The sequence below is a fragment of the Alosa sapidissima genome, chromosome 9, assembly GCF_018492685.1.
Source record: "Alosa sapidissima isolate fAloSap1 chromosome 9, fAloSap1.pri, whole genome shotgun sequence".
In the NCBI taxonomy this organism is placed as follows: Eukaryota; Metazoa; Chordata; class Actinopteri; order Clupeiformes; family Clupeidae; genus Alosa; species Alosa sapidissima.
Window position 1 is genome coordinate 22,716,793 of NC_055965.1, and position 20,972 is coordinate 22,737,764.

Consider the following 20,972-nt stretch of genomic DNA (forward strand, 5'->3'; position numbering starts at 1 on the left):
GGAACTGCCAGTGTAGCTGGATGAGCAGCGGGGTAACACGTGCCCTTTTGGGTTGCTCGCACCTGCCATGCGGGCGGAGAAGGCGAACACGATGACGTCGTCGAAGGCCCAGGAGTAGTCGGGGTGTGGCGGGTAGAAGGCCAGCTGGCGCGCCGCCTCCTTGCGCAGGTCCACCAGGAAGGTGGAGTGGACCATGGGTACGGCGAAGCAGCCCCGTCGCTCCTGACGACGCATGGGCATGTAGGCCGGCGTGCGCCTGTAGTAGCCCTGAGAAGGGGAAGGCACACACACACACACACACACACACACACACACACACACACACACACACACACACACACACACACACGCGGGTGAATAAATAGATGCACACACACACACACACACACACACACACACACACACACACACACACCACTTTCTCCAGGGAATGCATTAGTGCCTCGGGTCATGGGGACTGGGTAGGCCTTCAGATACTGAATGAAAACAATTAGGATCCCCCACCCAAAACACACACACACACACACACACACACACACACGGGTGAATAAACAGATGCACACATGCGCACACACACACACACACACATGGGTGAATAAACAGATGAACACATGAACACACACACACACACACACACACACACACACACACCACACACACACACACACACACATACATGGGTGAATAAACAGATGAACACACACACACACACACATACACACACATACACACACACACACACACACACACACACACACACACACACACACAAGGGTGAATAAACAGATGAACACACACACACACACAACACACACACATGGGTGAATAAACAGATGAACATGAACACACACACACATGGGTGAATAAACAGATGAACACACACACACACACACACACACACACACACACACACACACACACACACACACACACACGGGTGAATAAACAGATGAACACACACAGACAGACACACACACACACACACACACACACACACAGAGTAAATTCCTATGTGAACAGCCATACAGTCCAGAGGCCGTATTACAGAAACTTCTGTGAGTGATCCGATGCCCTGACCATTGCAATGGACTTACATGTTCAGACACATGAAGATAAATATATACAGTATATACGGCACATCGGCCACAGGACCATTACTGTACACTAACTTCTAGAAATGACTACAACCCACAATTAGCTTCAGACATATGGGGACCACATGAAGAGAGTCTTTCAGGCTGAGGAAACACACCCACCAATGTATGCATGTATGTATGTATGTATGTATGTATGGGTATATATTTATACACTGTCCACACTGTGGTCACACACTTAGCGTATAGTTTATCATATACTTTTGAGGACCATGTGAGGGACACAACCCTCAAAGATACCCGCTGATTGTGGATAACGACTTTACGATGAGAAACACACACCCATGGTATGAATAGCTGAGTACATGTGTAACACACACACACACACACCCCCCACCCCACACACACACACACACCAAACACAGACACAAAATTGCAGGATATTTGTGGGGGAAAAAGTGTTCTCACATTGATGAGTTGGAACACACCCTTAGCAATTTTGGTCCTCAAGTATTGATCACACACACACACACACACACACACAGACACACACATACACACACACACACACACACTTATTTCACTGCTTGGTTGAATTTCCCATTGTCCTACGTAATTTAGAACGACCATTAACTGTATGTTATTTGCACACCTACAGTGTATGAAGTAGATCCATTTTTTTGGCCGTATCACACTTGTATATTAATTCGCCGAACTCGTTAAGTTTAAATGAACTGTCATGTTGCATCCGAGTTGTAAAATGCAGACGTTCAGAACATGGCAACATTGTAGCATATGACGGAGGTGGCTTTTAGCTTGATGGATGACAGCAGGCTAAGTAAAATAGTGATGTTTCAAAGCTAAAGTTCATCAGAATCTTGGGATATGCCCGCTTGACAACCGGAGAGATAGAACTAACGACTGGCCTTTGGCCGTAGCAACCATCCATTTAGAACTAGTAATGGCAGTTTGTCCTGCAAGTTGAGAAATGAGTTGATATGTGTCGGAAGAAATTAGTTCTACAAACAAGACAGTTTTTTAAAGCGATTAAAACGTTTAAATTGTAACAGGAAATGAACACAACGTAAGTGGCAACAGTGGAATAAGCGGGATAATGGACTCCATGGTGGTCTGTTCACAGAAATTAATGCACTTACGAGGTTTAAACGGCCCTCCGCTTCGCGTCGGGGCCGTTTTACAACCTCAACCGTGCATTAACTTCTGTGAACAGACCACTGTGTCGTCCATTATCCCTTACATATATAGTTGCAGGAAGTGTGTGTGTGTGTGTTTTGGGGGGGGTGTTAATAACTTGGAGCAAAAGTTCAAAACTTGGAACACACACACGCTTCCCCACACACACCCTTGTGTACCTGTGAGGTCATCCCACACCAGAAGTTGGAGTAGGCGGCTCTAGACTCCAGCATGGGCGCCACGATGGTCTTATCCTCCTGAATCAGCTTCCACAGAACGTCAGGGTCCGTCAACAGGTTATCACAGTCAACCAACTATAGAGAGAGAGAGAGAGAGAGAGAGAGAGAGAAAGGGGGGGATCCACAGTGAATTTGAGAGAGAATGAAGATAGATAGATACTTTATTGATCCCCAAGGGGAAATTAGAGATAGATAGACAGAAAGAGAGAAAGAAAGAGAGAGACAGACAGACGGACGTACAGAGAGATAAATACACAGTGAATGTGAGAGCACAGCTCCCCCTTAAATCTTCATCTGAAATGAGATTTAGTTTGTTTATTTCTGTTGAGGATTATGCCACTGTGTAAGTCACATGCAGACAGCCGGTTGTTAGACCAAAAACTGCAGTACTGCATTCAGCCACTCTGGGGCAGAGGGTGGTCACACCAGCCTGGCACACTTGCCCAGCGCAGTCCAGAGAGGGATCAAAAGCTGACCAAGAACATTTATGTTGTGGTTTGGCTCAAACGCAGAAGTGTGAGCGCACACACACACAGACAGGCACACACACATACACACAAACATGCACACGCAAACACACACACACACACACACACACACACACACACACACACACACACACATAGCTAGACAGCGAGCTAGAAAGAGAAGGGAGGGGGGGAGAGAGAGAGAGAAAGAGAGAGAGAGAGTGAAACAGTAGACTCTTATGATATGGTAGATCCATTGCATGAACAGTACATTGCAAAAGCCAGTGTGCTGATCAAAGCCACGCGAAACCCGTAACTATGAGTAAAGTCAAAGGAGTCATTTCTCCAAAAGAGCTGTAATTTGAAAGAATGTGATTAAAAAACATTGGCTTATTTTTAAAATCGGGACTTATTCCGAAGACGCCGTGCCGTTTTAGATGCAGTGACCGGTTCCAGATTTAAATGTATGCTGGTACATGAGTTGCCTTGTCCAGTGAGAGAGTGACTTTTACTTTTTTTAAGTATAAGTAAGTATAAGTATATATACTCTTTTGATCCCGTGAGGGAAATTTGGTCTCTGCATTTATCCCAATCCGTGAATTAGTGAAACACACACAGCACACAGTGTACACACAGTGAGGTGAAGCACACTAATCCCGGCGCAGTGAGCTGCCTGCATCAACAGCGGCGCTCGGGGAGCAGTGAGGGGTTAGGTGCCTTGCTCAAGGGCACTTCAGCCGTGCCTACTGGTCGGGGTTCGAACCGGCAACCCTCCGGTTACAGGTCCGAAGTGCTAACCAGTAGGCCACGGCTGCCCCAAATTTTATTTACAGATGAAGCATGATCTTGGAAAATATGCTTCAGACAACACAGACACAGACACAGACACAGACACACACACACACACACACAAACACACACACACACACAAACAAATGTGCACTTCTGCTGGAATATTTTGATCCATGAACTGCCAGTGTGTCTGGCCAGTGCGAGAAGAGAACAGTCTCTTATTACTAGACATCTCAAGGTCATGATTTTAAGCTTACCTGCAGATCTGCCGAATGTAATTGAATCTCTCTCTCACACACACACACACACACACACACACACACACTCTCTCTCTCTAAAGTTACATTAACACTCAAAACGCTGAACTACTATGTAGTGTTTTGGTCACCTCTCAGTTTGGCTGTTTATTTGATATTTTGTACAAGCAGACTCACAGACTTCTGCGTTTACAGAACTGAGAGTAGGAAGACCCTGACTTCTTGACTTGCACTGCAAAAACTGCTTATCCAACCAAGTCTTATTTATCTTATATTATATTATTAAATCATGACCTTTCTGTGTCTCTGAGGTCGATGTGAGCAATGCCTTTAGGAGGGTTAATTGTAGAAAAGCTGCTGGACCGGATGGAATTTCTAACAGCGTTTTGAAATCCTGCGCTGCTCAGTTAGCTCCTGTGTTCACTTATATCTTTAACACATCATTGGCTCAAGAGACCGTTCCTACTTGCCTCAAGCAGTCTGTTATTGTTCCAGTACCGAAAAACAAAAGTCCATCATGTCTGAATGACTACCACCCAGTAGCCCTAACGTCTACAGTGTTTTGAGAAGCTTGTGAAAAACATTATCTGCTCATCCCTCCCTGCCTCCTTCGACCCCCTCCAATTTGCTTACAGAGCCAACAGGTCTACAGAGGATGCCATCTCAAACCTCATGCACACCACCTTAACTCACCTGGAGGAGGGGAATGGGAATTATGTGAGGATACTGTTCATTGACTTTAGTTCAGCATTCAACACGATAGTACCTCTCACCTTGGTCACAAAGATGAAGGCCTTAGGACTGAACACCACCCTGTGTCACTGGATATTTGACTTCCTCACCAACCATTCACAAGTGGTTAGAGTGGGGGGTCTGACATCTGACTCATTAACCATCAGCACTGGTGCTCCCCAAGGCTGTGTTTTGAGTCCACTGCTGTACAACATCTACACACATGACTGCAAAGCCAACAGTAGTCATACCTCCATCATCAAGTTTGCAGATGACACAGTGATCTTGGGCCTGATTAGTAACAACAATGAACAGCTCTACTTGGATCAGGTTGATGAGGTGGCACAGTGGTGTCAATCTAACAGCTTGACACTGAATGTCAATAAAACCAAGGAAATGGTAGTGGATTACAGAAGGAAGCAGCAGAACTACAGTTACACCCCACTAATGATCAGCGGGCAACCTGTAGAGAGAGTCACAAGTTTTAAATACCTTGTTGTCCACATTACTGAAGACTTAACATGGACTGTTAACACTCAATATGTTCTGAAGAAGTCCAGACAACGACTCTACTTCCTTCGTCAGCTAAGGAAATTTAAAGTTTCTACATCCATCATGAAGGCCTTCTACACTTCAGCGGTTGAGAGTGTTCTAACTGGTAGCATCATCACCTGGTATGGGAACTCCACAGTTAGAGATTGTAGTACTCTGCGCTCAGCTGAACGTACTATAAGAACTCAACTCCCTGCTCTACAAGATATCTATTCCAGAAGAGTACTCCTAAGAGCCCAAAAGATTCTGAAGGACTCTTCTCATCCTAACAATGGATTATTCCTACCACTGAAATCAAGAAGATGCCTATGTAGTCACAAAGACAGAAAAGAGAGACTCAGGAGAAGTTTTTATGTCCAGGCCATCCAAACTCTGAACTCACACTATACTGACTTTGCACACATTCACTCCTCAGCACTCTCAAACATTTTCCAACCCTGAACTCACACTATACTGACTTTGCACACATTCAGTCCTCAGCACTCTCAAACATTTCCCAAACCTGAACTCACACTATACTGACTTTGCACTCATTCACTCCTCAGCACTCATGACCCCCCCACACACACACACCTACATGACTCTAGCACTTTTACATCCCTCTCCCTATGCTACAGACCTTAATTTATTTTCTTATTTCATCATACGTCAAAACACACACACACACACACACACACACACACACACACCCCAATCCCAATCCTCCCCCACCTTTCTTATGCAGCCCTTGCCACTTAATCTACTAAACCCCTCTTCTACTGCACTTTTTACACCCCCCCCCCCCCCATAAATGCACAAATAGGCTGACACCAGACATAATTTCACTGCATTTCTTACATCCAGTAACTATATGCATGTGACAATAAACTTCCTTGTATCTTGTATTAAAATCTAGTTGGTATTGGGGGTTTTTTTGGAGGGGAAAAAAAGACTTCCCTAGCGGCACTCTCTTAATCTCATAAGATCATTTTGATTGAATGTATTTGCAGCCTGTCTTATTTTAAGATGTAACACGTATCAAGACAAATTAGTTTGACACGCTGGCCGCCGAATTTGCTACAAATACAAACAGATGTGCAAAGATGTGCATTCGGATTTGCATGTTCTGAGGGCTCTGGGACAATGAGTCGAATGTATTTATATGGTAATAAAGAGAACGTGTTTAGGTTGATAGGGGAAATCATTTTGACCGAAAGAGGGGAAGGATTAGAGTGACGCACCAGGAAGTAGTCGGACCACATCTCGCGGGCAGCGTCCAGTGCGGCCTGCCGCAGCTTCATCACATGCTCGTAGCGCAGGTTGGTCCAGTGCTTCGGGCCCATCTCGTCCTCGTAGCCACTAACAAACACAAGCGCACGCACACACACACACGATATAGGTTTATACATTCAGGCATGTACATATGATATAGTGGTATACATTCAGGCATGCACATATGATATACTAATATACATTCAGGCATATACGAACATGTTAGATACATTCAGGCATATGCACACATGAGGAATACAGTTAAATGCATCCTGTTAGTGTTACTGCCCAATCACCAATGAGAACAAACGTAATAGCTACAAATTACTCTTTAATCTTATACAGATTCTCCACCTCTAAGATACTCTGACTTGGACCGAATCAGAACTCTTTAATCTTTAGATATGAAGTATCTATCTATATATATATATGTGTGTGTTTGTGTGCGTACGTGCTAGTGTTTTTGCGTCTGCAGGTGTGTGTGTGTTAGTATTTGTGTATGTGTGTGTGTGTGTGTGTGTGTGTGTGTGTACAGTATGTGTGTGTGTGTATATATGTGTGTATAATACCTTGGCTCCTCCTGTGGTCTCCACTCCACATAGTGATAGAGGCTCTGGACCTGGATCAGCCACTCTCTCAGGATCGCCGTGGTGTTGTCAATATTATGGTCTGTCGCCACCCTGCAAACCAGAGCAGAGGCACGACACATCAGAGACGGACATGATGGAGGGAAGATGAAGAAAGAGAGAGTGAGAGAGAGAGAGAAACAGAGAGAGAGGGAACAGGAAAAAATCCTTATGTTCCTTATGGATGAGTGTGTGTGTGTGTTCTTCTCAGACAGAAAATAAAACTCTTTGAAAGTGTGTGTGTGTGTGTGTGTGTGTAAAAGGGGCCACTTAATCTAAGTTAATTAATTATATTAATAGTAAGCAGAGAGAAGTGAGGCAAGGAAAGAGGGACAGCAGACATAAAAATAACATAAGAAGAAAGATATAAAAAGCAAACAGGAGATATATTTATATAAAGTCTTTGCGTTCTTTTCTCTCTGCATCTTAAAAAGGGTCACATGCAGCAACATAGAATTTTCGCAGGACATCAGCACTCCTGTTGTTGAGGAAAGTTCTAGCACTGAGGCAGAAAGAGAGGCCAGTCAGCCAAGGAGGGAGAAGATTAATAGTCATAAGCCTGGGGTTAGATGGCCAGGCGCAGCAGAATGTAGAATGTGGGAAGATGTTAATAGTGATTTGGTCAGCATCCTGGGTCAGCTCAAGGGGACGGCTGAAAGCAAATTAGAGAAAATGGGAGACATTATTTATAGCTATGGTAAGGAAAGATTTGGGACTATTGAGATAAGGACAAAACGGCAACATGAGGTAGTCAAATATAGGCGCCAGCAGGAGATAGATAAACCTATCAAGGAGAGGAGGCAGCTTAAGAAGCAGTGGAGAAAAGCTACAGATGATGAGAAGGAAGGTATTGACTGTCTACAGGCAGATGTGAGGGAGCGGTTGGCAGTGCTAAGAAGAGCTGAAAATATTAGGAAAAATAGTAAGAAGAAATCACAAGCTCGACTAGCATTCTATAAAGACCCATTTAAGTTTATTAAGTCTTTATTCGTAATGCAGAAGAGTGGTAGTCTTTTGGAACCTAAGCAGAAGCTTGAGGAGTATTTAGAGGGAGTGAACAAAGATAGGGAGCGGTTCAGAGAGATGGTACTTCCTGCTGATATCCCACCTATTGGTGAATTAAGTAGCCAATGCGACGATAGTCCACCAAAGTGGAAAGAGGTGCAAGAAGTAATAAAACGTGCAAGGGCCTCTTCAGCCCCAGGACCTAATGGAGTGCCCTACCGGTTGTATAAGAGTGCACCAGATGTTTTAAGATTTCTATGGCAATTGATGAAGATAGTTTGGAAAAAGCAGAGTTTTCCCAAGGCTTGGCGGAGGGCTGGGGGAATATTTATTCCCAAAGAAAAGGATGCAGTGGAGATTAATCAATTTAGGCCAATTAGTCTACTGAATGTTGAAGGGAAGGTTTTCTTCAGTGTGGTGGCACGGAGACTGACAAATTACCTTGAAAGGAATAAATTAATTGATACCACGGTGCAAAAAGCTGGAATTCCTGGCTTCTCCGGGTGCTTAGAGCATACCAGCATGGTTTGGCACCAAATTCAATTAGCAAAGCATGAGAAGAGAGACCTGCACGTTGTGTTCTTGGATTTGGCTAATGCTTTTGGGTCTGTGCCGCATAGTCTGTTGTGGGAGGCCTTTGATTATTTCAGAATCCCGGGTAGCATTAAAAGCCTAGTAAAAGCATACTTTCTGGATATTCAATTATGTTTTACTACAGCTGATTACACCACAGGGTGGCAACAACTCGAGATAGGAATCATGGCAGGATGTACCATCTCCCCACTTGCTTTTACAATGGCAATGGAGGTCATCATTAGGGCCTCAAAATGGGTAGTGGGTGGGGAGAAGTTGCAGGGAGGGCCACGCCTCCCCCCGATTAGGGCTTTCATGGACGACATGACAACCTTGACGTCAACCGTTCCATGCACCTACAGGTTGCTGGATAAGTTAAATAGCAATCTGCAATGGGCCAGAATAAAGGTGAAACCAAGTAAGTCTAGGAGTCTCTCAATTGTTAAAGGGAAGGTAATAGATAAGAAGTTTGCCCTAAATAAAGAGGTGATTCCCACAGTTCTGGAGAAACCAGTGAAGAGTCTGGGAAGGTGGTATGATGCAAGCCTTAGTGGTAAATCACAGGTTGAAGACTTGAGACAGGTCACTAGGCAAGGTATTGCAAAAATTGACAAGTCAGGGCTGCCAGGTAAGCTCAAGCTGTGGTGTTTGCAGTTTGGTTTATTGCCTCGGCTAATGTGGCCAGTGACAGTTTATGAAGTTCCTCTGTCAAAGGTAGAGAGGTTGGAAAAAATGATCAACTCCTTTGTCAGAAAATGGCTCGGAGTCCCATGCTGCTTAAGCAGTGTAGCCTTGTATGGGAAGGGCATTGTAGAGTTGCCAATATCTAGTCTGACAGAGGAATTTAAGTGTGCTAAGGCTAGATTGGAAATGACTCTTACTCAGTCCAAGGACCCAGTGGTGAGGAAAGTTGCACCCACAGTTAATGCAGGGAGAGAGTGGAACCCAGAGCAGGCAGTTAAGCAAGCTCAATCAGCTTTGAAGCATAGGGATATAATGGGCCATGTGCAGCACGGCCGGGGGGGGTCTAGGGGTGGGCATGAGAAAACCCTTGTGGAGTAAGGCTTCTGCAGGAGAAAAGAGGAAAATGGTAGTAGAGGAAATGCATAGACAGGAGGAGGCTGTAAGATGTACTAAGGCAGTGTCGCAGGCAAAACAAGGGCAGTGGGTGAACTGGGAAGGGGTGGAAAAAAAGACGGATTAAATGGAAAGATCTATGGGCCATGGAAGCTGGTAAGATCAGATTTATGTTAGGTGCTACATATGATGTGCTCCCATCTCCCAAGAATTTAAGTCAATGGTTTGGTGAGGATGATAAATGCATACTTTGCTTGTGTGTGGGCAGTCTCCACCATATCCTATCAGGGTGCAAGGTAAGTCTCACCCAGGGGCGGTATACGTGGCGTCATAACCAGGTATTGAAATGTGTGGCAGCGGCAATAGAGGATAAAAGAAGAGAAGTCAATTCATTAGCAGCTAGTAAAGGGGTAAGGCAAATTAACTTTGTACGTCAGGGGGATAAACCTTGTTCCGCGAAGGCCAGGTGTAAAACCGGCCAGTTGAAAAATGGGGCGGGCTGGGAAATGAAGGTTGATCTTGGCCAGCAGATGGCGGTACCTCCACTTATAGTGAGTACTAAACTACGACCCGACGTAATTCTATGGTCGGATTCAGAGAAGATAGTTTACTTCATTGAACTCACTGTTCCTTGGGAAGACAGAGTGGAAGTGGCCAATGAGCTGAAGAGAGCTAAATACACTGAAATAGCAGAGGAGGCAGCCAAGCGAGGTTGGAGTGCACGATTAAGGCCTATTGAAATCGGTGCAAGTGGGTTTGTGGCCAGATCTGCTATTGGCTTGCTGTCTGAATTGGGCATTTGTGGTCGAAGTCTAAGGCAGGTGGTTAGTAACATGTCTTTAGCAGCAGAACGGGCAAGCGAATGGTTGTGGGTAAGGAGAAGTTACCCTTCCTGGGGCGCAAGCTAAGGTAAGCTAACTGGCTCATTTGTTTTGTGTTTGTGATGGACTGTGCCTAGGTTGATGGTACTTGGCTAAGGTTTTTTATGGTTTATGGTTCAGTCCGCATCAACGGGACGGACCCACCTAGCCAACTTAGACCATGCCTAGGTTGGTTAAAGGTATTTGGATGTTTGTTGTGGTAATATGGTGGCAGCATGGGGCGTAAGCTAACTGGCTAATTTGTTTTGTGTAACTTCTTTTGTTTGTGATGGGCTGTGCCTAGGTTGATGGTTGGTTGGCCAAGGCTTTTATGGCTATGGTTCAGTCCACATCAACGGGACGGACCAACCTAGCCAACCTTGACCATGCCTGGGCTGGTTAAGAGTATTTTGGGTATTGGATATTTCAATGTGGTAATATGGTGGCAGCATGGAGGGGAGTGTCTCCAGGACGCTGGTTTCACTGTTAAGCCTTCATGAGGTGTCGTGGGCCAAACTTAACGAAACATCGGTGAATGAGGGTGCCCACTTGATAACCCCAATGACATGCCGCATACTATATACTGCTGTTGGATGGGCCAGTTGTATTGTGTTTGTGACCATTTGTTGGCGGATTTGTGGGTAGTGTGCTTTTTTAAAGTTAAACTTGAGCAGGGGCTTCTGAATGTGTTTTTACCTTGGATTTTGGAACAAGGGATTTTAACATCTAATCCTGTGTATTAATGTAATAATTAGAACCTTCAATTGTTGCGGAACTTAGAACGTTCAAAAACCTACACCTTTAAGGGTTAAAAAAGGTCACATGCAGCAGAACATGGGAGGCCTGATTGAAGAACACATTTCTCTAAACATCGGCGGAGGCCACTGTAGAATAACTCTGAGGCCTGTCGTTATGCGCTTGGCAACCGTCACCGCGGTAGCACTGCTGGGAGGACTCCGGAGTCGGTGGCCGGGGGCCAAACCAGCGGCAGACACACTGGCCAACGTCCACGAGCCAGAAGTCACCACAACACACACACATACACACACAGACACACACACACACACACTGTCCCTCTCCTTTATTGTGCGTTTGAGTGATTATGTGTGTGTGTGTGTGTGTGTGTGTGTGTGTGTGTGAGAGTGTGTGTGTGTGTGTGTGAGTGTGTATGTGCACACGTAACATCTGTGTTTAAGGCCCTTTGACCAATACGTAGACCAAGACCAAAACACTTGATGCCACAAACCAGAGAAGTGTGTTTGTGTGGGTGTGTATTTTTATGTTTGCCTTTTTACTGGCAATTTGATAGGCTGTAGTAGACATGTCTTACTATGCGTCTGTGTGTGTGTGTGCGTGCGCATGTTTGATAGCGTGTGTCTTGGGCCCGGCTGCTGTGTGCTCACAAGCAGGTGATACCCTCTCTGATCCGATAGCACATCCAGAGACTCCATTCTATAGCACACACACACACACACGCAGGGGCAGCTGTGGCCTACTGGTTAGCACTTGTTTGTGTTGCTGTGTGTTTCACTAATTCACGGATGAAATGAGACCGTTGCGAAAATGTTTTTAATCGCAACGAATTTCGTCCTCTGTGTGTACAGACTAATACGAATGCATGTGTTTAATAGGCTGCGTAATTTCGTGCAAATATTTCGTCCATAAAATTGGACTCGGTGTGTACGGACCTTTATACGGATTGGGATAAATGCAGAGACCAAATTTCCCTCACGGGATCAAAAGAGTATATATACTTATTTACTTACTTACTTATACATACACACACACACACACACACACACACACAGCTAGATTTACCTCTCAGCTGTCAATCAGGTCATGATTAAAGATTCTCATCTCACATCCACACGGACTACACTACCATGTTCTCTCTAACCTCATTCTACAGACTCACAGGCAGCAGTTCTCTGTGTGTGTGTGTGTGTGTGTGTGTGTGTGTGTGTGTGTGTGTGTGTGTGTGTGTGTGTGTGTACGCGCGTGCATGCATGTGTCGTTCTTGGTTAGTAGTCTACCTTTAGCCATTAACGCCCAGACAAGAGCACGTGCTTTGTTTGTCTCTCAGATTCTCAGATAAATAACTTCCAGTTGACATGAATAAATAAATAAATAAATAAATAAATAAATAAACTCATAAATAATCCATCCATCAGGAAACAATATGTGATTCAATAAGCAGGTTGAATGGTTCATACATTCAATATTCATATGTGATAGTATATGAACTGTAAGAGTTACAATAAACAAAATGAATTTACATACTAATAACAAGTAATAATTAATAGTAATAATAGTAATTAATAGTAATAATAGTAATTAATAGTAGTAATAAATAGTAAAAAACTACATGTATAGGGGAGAGTACAACCCACACGTCACACAATCACACATACATGTTACACAAATACATGCATACACGTAACACACATACACACATACACACTTTCACACATACACGTTACACACAGCATGACTGTGTGAGTTTGCTCTTCAGCTGTTTGGATCGGGGCCCATGTGTAGCTTAGCATCAAAACACACCCACCCATACACACACACACCGAAACACACACCCACCGACATCCACCGACACACACACATACACACACACAGAGACAGACAGACACACACACACACACACACACACACACTCCTGAGTTCCTACATTCCTTTTGCCCTGTGAGTTGTGCCTGTGCCTATTGTCTGCTAATATAACACACAGCAGGACAAAAGAGAACAAGTCCCAACAGATCCCCTCTAACCCCCCCCCCCCCTCCACAAACACTTTCTCTCTCTCACACACACTCACACACTCACACACGATCACCTCCAAAGTGAGGATGGAAAATGTGGTCTTCCTGCACATTCTGTTCTCTCCTTCTCCCCCTCTAATCCCCCTCTCAATAGGCGGTCTGTCCGTTTGTCATCTTTAGAGTCTGAGCACACGGCAAGGGGACCCTGATGGAGCCAGAGGAGGGGAGGCCCACATAGTTGTCATGCCAACACTCACTACAAAACAAAACCACTTAATTTCACACCTTATAAATGCCTTACTTTTGACCTTAGAATCCTTCTATAATTAACCCATTCGCACTGGATGCTGCATGACGCAACATTCTATCTCCCGCCTGATGCTGCATAGTGCAACATTGACTCTCCCGCTGGATGCTGCGTAGCGCAGCATGCTTTTTATTTCATGTTTCTAGGTGCTACAGAGGCTTAGATATTACATTTTGGTAGACGTTGACCATTTTTAGTATGTTTTCAGAAAACCCTCAGGTTTTGATATGCTTTCAGAGGTAAATCTGAGTACATCACGTTTCGTAGTGACTGACGCATACGCAGTCCCACCCTCCATCTCGCTCTCTAGCTCTCTACCTCCATCTCTCTCTCTCTCTCTCTCTCCTTCCATCTCTCACTCTCTGTACCTCTCTCTCCCTCCATCTCTCACTCTCTGTACCTCTCTCTCTCTCTACCTCTCAATTCAATTCAATTCAATTCAATTTGATGAGCTTTATTGGCATGACTAAGTTTTACAATGTTGACAAAGCAGTAATGGAGAAAATTACATCAAGAGAAGACAATTAGCAATTAACAGTAATAATAACAACAATTGACATGGACTATGGCATGGATTACTACTACTACTACTACTACTACTAAAAATAATAATAATAATAATAATGATAAAGAGAGAAAATAACTCTCATCAGGAGAGAGTCAACATACCACACCTGAGGGGATGTGAGGAGACACACACACACACACACATACAGCTAATACATAAAGACATACAAATTTGACCTCTGACACAACACACACACACACACACACCTGTGTGCTTTACCTGCAGGGGTCCCCAAGTATGTGTGTGTGTGTCAGGGCTGGACTGTGTGATGGTTAAATATACTGGAAGCAATGGGACTACAGGATTTCCTCTCTCTGTGTATACAAGACAGGTAAGGCTGTAGTGTGCTAGTGTGTGTGCTTGTGTTTGTGTGTGTGTGTGTGTGTGTGTGTGTGTGCGCGAGTTGTCCTTTTTTGTTGAATGTTTAATGAAAAGATGAAAAGGAAATGGAGGATTCTTCGACCAAAGCAGAGTCAGAACAGAATAATTATTTAGTTCTTATTTTATTTGCTGATGACTGCTTTCCGTTTCGTTTCATTATATATATTTTTTTTTTTTCGATGACTGCTTTCTGTTTCGTTTCATTATATATATGTATATTCCTATGTACTGTAAGGTTGTTGCATGCTTGTAACCCCAAATATGTTCAGAAGTGTAACAGTATGTGAGTGATAGTCATAGAAGCTGTTCTGGAACACGTCTTGGCTCAGGTAGACTGATGTTCTGAAAAAGCCCCAATCTGTCAGCTTTTTAATTTATACTTTTTACTACAGGCCGTTGACTGGATCTTTTCTTTTGAAAATCATGTTCCATTTCTGAGATATTTTGAAATTGCATGCAGAGATCTGCAAAGGCGGCATGGCTGCAGGGTGATTCCTTTAGGTGGGTAATGTGGTGTGAATGTAGGCTTTCACCGTTTGACTGAGCCATTGAACACCTCAGTCTGACACTCAACTCAAGGCAACCAACAACAAGCTGAGACATAGATCTCTCCCTCTCTGTCTTGCTAACACTCGCTCTCTCGCTGTCTTGCTATCACTCTGTCCCTCTCTGTCTTGCTATCACTCTCTCTTGCTCTGTCTTGCTCTCTCTCTCTCTCCCTCCCTCCCTCTGTCTTGCTATCACTCTCTCCCTCTCTGTCTTGCTCTCTCTCTCGCTCTCCCTCTCTGTTTTGCTATCACTCTCTCCCTGTCTCCATCTCTGTCTTGCTATCACTCTCTACCTCTTTGTCTTGCTCTCTCTCTCTCTCTCCCTCTCTGTTTTGCTCTCTCTCTCTCTCTCTCTCTCTCCCTCTCTGTTTTGCTATCACTCTCTCCCTCCCTCCCTCTGTCTTGCTATCACTCTCTATCTCTCTGTCTTGCTCTCTCTCTCCCTCCCTCTCTGTCTTGCTATCGCTCTCTCCCTGTCTCCATCTCTGTCTTGCTCTCTCTCTCTCTCTCTCTCTCTCTCTGTCTCTCTCTCTGCCTTTCCCTCTGTCTCTCTCCATATCTCTGACCTATATCAAGTTAGAAAAAATGCAGTGACCGACAAACAACACAGTATAAACACATGAGCACTTAGACGAGACCATGACCACAAACTCAAGTACGTGTACACACGCATGCATACACTCTTCGGCAGGTTGACGCTCATGCCAATGCCCTACACACACACACACACACACACACACACCCACACACACCATCTTCCATGTGCAAGACAGGAAAAACGCCTATACCTTCCTAATCAGAAGGACATTCCATTGCTTCAATCTATCTTCATCTCCACTTTCCATACCCGCAACTTCTGCCTCTCTCTCTATCTATGTATGTCTCTCTCTCAATTCAATTCAAATATGCTTTATTGGGACGACAAATCATACCTATCTCTCTCTCTCTCTCTCTCTCTCTCTCTCACACACACACACACACACAGACACACACATACACCCATACATCCACACACACCATCTTCCATGTGCAAGACAGGACAAACGCCTATACCTTCCTAATCAGAAGGACATTCCATTGCTTCAATCTATCTTCATCTCCACTTTCCATACCCGCAACTTCTGCCTCTCTCTCTATCTATGTGTCTCTCTTTCTCTCTCTCCATCTATGTATCTCTCGTTCTCTCTCACACACACACAAACATGCCATCTCTGTCTGTGACAGTACACACATAGACACACACACACAAACATGCCATCTCTCTTTCTGTGGAAGTACAGACACAGACTCTCTCTCTCTCACACACACACACACACACACGCCATCTCTCTTTCTGCGGCAGCACAGACACAGACAAAGACACACATACACACACACAGTCACACACACAAACACACACACACTGTGTGTGGAAAAGATCTGAGGAGCAAAATGCATCTCCATGTGCAAGGACAATCATTCTTCCCAATACAAGACAAGAAAACTATTTGGCAAGACAACAAAAAATATTTGGCATTATAGACCCTTTCAAGAGAGTTCCATTATCAGCATCCTAGTTGGCCCCACAAAGCTTCCGTTTTAACATTCCATATGTTATATTAATGCAGAGGAAGTAGATTGGAAACCAAATAGAATGTTCAAGAATTGTTTTTGTTTTTATTGTTGAAAGGGTCTATATACAGTATTACATCATACACAGGCCTAGTAAATCAATAACAGCTTTACAAAAAACAAATCAAAGACAGGCCTTCATTCAGCACACAAAACCCCACTGTCTTTTTACTGCACATGTGTAATTAGCTAGTCTTAGTCTTAACTGCTCACTGGTATTACTGCTGATGAGCTGAAGGTCTATGTGCAATGATTAGTTACACATAGACCCTTATGATGGGGGCAGGGGGTGGGGGGGGGTGGCTGTGACTCATAGCACAATCAAAGTGACCTGTGGCCATTTCCAGATCTCACTCTCTCTTCCACTCGTTAACTATCACTCTTCGCTGAATACAGACAAAAAAGCCCCAAAAATGAAATAAAACAAAAAAAAAATACATCACAGGGCAAAGTTGGTGTTATCTGTCTTTACTACGCACACCCTTAGTGGGGCAAAATCATCATCATGTGCCAATTCCGCTCGCTTCTCTGTGGGAGTCTTGTGGTGAAGGGAGTGTGGAGCAGTGCTAACCCCAGCAAAGGCTTCTCTTCCTAGGGGAACGCACACACACATGCAGGCGCACCCAGCCCCTTTCCCTGCCCCTGATGGTGGGTGATGTCTGTAATGAGCCCAACAGGTCCCTTAGTACTCTTCCTGGCTGCCACCATAAGCGCCACTGCAAACCAAATGTGTCCAAAAAAACTACAGAAAGCCTTCTAAGATAGCAGTCGGTGGCAGCAAGGCATAAAGGCAAGTCCGAGTCAAATATTTGTATAAAATTCTGCCTTTATTCGTTCTGCCGAATTTTGAAGGCAGTGAACATGTATCCTTTGTACTGGAGGGCCAGGCTGTATTGTGGTTCTGTGCTTGTGGCTGTGGGTCTTACGGTAAGTGAATGGTGGCGACCCAGCCGGGCGGTAGTTTGGGACGGGGACGAGTGGGCGTCTTGGTGAGGCGGATCAAAGTGTCGGGTGGAGGCAGACGTTAGATAACTCAGGCCGAGATGGTAGAGACCCCTATTTCATGTGCACAATGCAGGATTGTGTGTGTGTGTGTGTGTGTGTGTGTGTGTGTGTGTGTGTGTGTGAGAGAGAGAGAGAGAGAGAGTGCAAGAGAGACAGGGCGAGATAAAGACATAATAAGAGATTGACCGATAAAGAGATAAAGAAATAGCTGGTGAGTACAGTTATCCAGATCAAACGTGTGTGTGTGTGTGTATGTGTGTGTGTGTGTGTGTGTGTGTGTGCGAGACAGAGACAGAGAGAAAGAGAGAGAGAGAGAGAGAGAGAGAGAGATATAAAGAAAGGATGAGCAGCCTGCACGATACAGATCAAACATGTTTTCTGTGAGGAACCAGGAAGCGAAGGATGAGGACTCAAATAACTTTGGCTCCTGCATAGTCTCTCTCTCTCTCTGTATGTGTCTCTGTGTGTGTCATTGTGTGTGTGTGCATGTGTGTTTGGTAGAGAAACCAGAATAATAGAGAAAGAGGTAGTGAGAGAGAAAGCCAAGGGGAATGGGAGAAATGGGGGTTTGTTTTCGTCACTTTTCAGTCTTCCATCAATAATTCTCAAGATGTTCAACAGAGGTCTATATGCGGAGTCACATTCTTGAAGTGTTAGACCAGGGTTCTCCTGTAGCTCCCCACCTGTTTCTGAGTAGCTCTCAAAATAAGGTTCAAGGAAAATGTTTGCGAATTCGATAACAAAGTCACTTGGCAAACCTTTGAAAGCGTTCAAACGTATACAAAATGTATTCAGCTGTTTTGGATGGAGATCAGCTATGTGAATACATGCTACTACTAACAGCCAGCTGAAAATACACATTTTTATTGTGGACAGATGAGAAATATTTCTCTGTGTGTTTGCTTCATTTACACTTGACAAATATTTCCACAAACCTATTTGCACAAACCAATGCTTTTAAAACCTGTCACGATCGAAGGTAAACTATTCAAGAGAGAAGAGGGGAATAGAAACTAACGACCTTCAGGAACTATCTTAAGACTGCGATGACTAGAGAGGCTAAACTAAGCATCAGTAACTATCGACGTATTATCAAATTCGACTTATTTCCAAAACATAAGCAACGAGTCTCAATAGCACTGAGGGACTGTGAAGTAACCTCGAAGAAACTGACCCTAAACGGCCTGCCTGTCCTCAGTTGATGACGTGTCGTAATGTTTATTAGAGGGGGCTGGGGGTGGGCTGGACCGCCGGGGACAACCACCATGCAGTCCTGGTGCCCCCAGAATAGGAACTTGTTACGCTCTGGAGGACGTGTTCAGAATTAGAATCGGTATTCGAAGAGGAGTTGGAATCTTTTTATACGGCAGTGGCGGATTAGTGCAATGGGGCTTGCCTACTGACTCTTTCTCTCATACACTCATTAACTCTCACTCACATCCACACACACACAGAAGCAATGTCCACGACAGCAAATAATCTCATCACTTGGCACATGAGGTTCCTGTAGCCTACTTCCAGTGTCCAAATGTATTGTTTCTATTAGGCTACCGATAATGTCGAGTTAACCACTGACTTCTAATCATGCGAATCTGTACCTAAATGAGTCTATGTGCTAAGTCTTGAAGAAGTCGCCGGTGTGTGCGTGCGTGGGAATCGAATGGGAGGTGTGTTCGGGGTGGTTCGCTAGAAAAGAGTAGGCTAAAGAGGGAAGTGGAACAGAAGAAGGGAGAAGAAGCAAGCAGGGGAAGAAAAGGGAGGGGAAGGGGAGATGAAGGCTCTGACTATATAGAATTTGGACACGTCTCAGCTAGCTCACTGCTAGCTCACTTGGTCGGAACAGATGACAGGGACAAAAAGTTGGACCGAAGATGCGTACTTCGTCTTCGGTCCAACAACTGGCTCTTCCTCGCTCCTTATAGCCTAGGCACGCGTAAACGTGATCTGACCATATTCCCATTAAATAGGCTACACAAAATGTTAGGCAAAAGTTGAATGGATTTGAAGACTGCACTGAATAAACCATAAGATCACAACGTTAGAGGCTGATTGATATCAAATATCTCTTATGCGCTTCTGAGCAGTGTATTGTTGTGTCAACAATGCCATGCGTATTGGACTTGTCTTGTTGTAAAGGCACATATAGCAACACAATTTGACATGCAACCTGGTGATGGCTGATATTACAGTGACGTGTCGTAGCCTGGTAAAACACTGTCCTGTAGCCTGAACAACCCATCCCAAAGGACCAGACATGGGCCGAGTCTACTCAAAAGGACCACTTATTAGCCATTTATACTTACCAAACAGCAATGCGGTCTTTCGGGTAGTTCAGGCGGTCGATGCCTCCGAGAAAATAAGGCAATGAGTGCTCTGAGTTGCGGCACACCAGAGCAACCAGGACCCGGGGAGCGAGCAGGGGGGATTCGGGACTCCAGCGTTCCTCTGTGAAGTATCCACGGGCCGGCCCGGGAACCAGAAGCGTTAGCAGCGTAGAGGTCAGTAAAATCGCCCGGTGCATGTCAAGAGATGAGTCCAAGAAAAGTCAGCTCAGATGCGGAATAAAAGGAGGCGATGCCACCACAACACGGGCGAAAGCAGAGCGCCGCAACTAGGGAACCCTCGTCAATATATTGCCAACCGACAGTTAATCACAGACCACACAGCTCCACATAGCGGGCAATTAAAGGGGTGCGCCCTGTTTATCGCTTCTGGGAACTCTTCCACCTCTCCGCACAATATCAATGTCAACCCCAGCCCGAAGCATTAATTTGAGAGGGAACATAAATAGAAATGTGAAGAGCAAGCCATCAAAATCAGCGTTGAAGAGTCTGAAGTGGGCAAATACTTCCCCAGTCGCTCATTTCAGCTGTAGGCTACTGCACTTTCCCTTTAAGATCCGCGTCCGGTTAGAATATACCAGAAATCTCAGTGGGCGTGTCAAATAATGTAAGTTATTACAAAGTAGCAGACTTGTCAGTTGCAGGTTGCAGCCACTGTATTTGTCACAAATGTTTCGATGTTGCAGCCACAATACAAACAGAACAGCCCATAAAGCAATCAAT

The 20,972-nt window shown here is 44.7% G+C and overlaps 1 protein-coding gene across 1 annotated transcript in view; it reads right to left on the minus strand.

Annotated features, from left to right (window-relative positions):
• Nucleotides 1–20,895, minus strand: part of LOC121718057 (procollagen galactosyltransferase 1-like) — a 26,911-nt gene extending 6,016 nt beyond the window's left edge. Inside the window, 5 exon segments of the mRNA XM_042102879.1 lie at nucleotides 63–267; nucleotides 2,468–2,602; nucleotides 6,548–6,665; nucleotides 7,148–7,258; nucleotides 20,211–20,895. Coding sequence (XP_041958813.1) covers nucleotides 63–267; nucleotides 2,468–2,602; nucleotides 6,548–6,665; nucleotides 7,148–7,258; nucleotides 20,211–20,428 — 787 coding nt within the window. The 5' untranslated portion in view covers nucleotides 20,429–20,895.
• Between the last annotated feature and the right edge of the window lie 77 nt (nucleotides 20,896–20,972).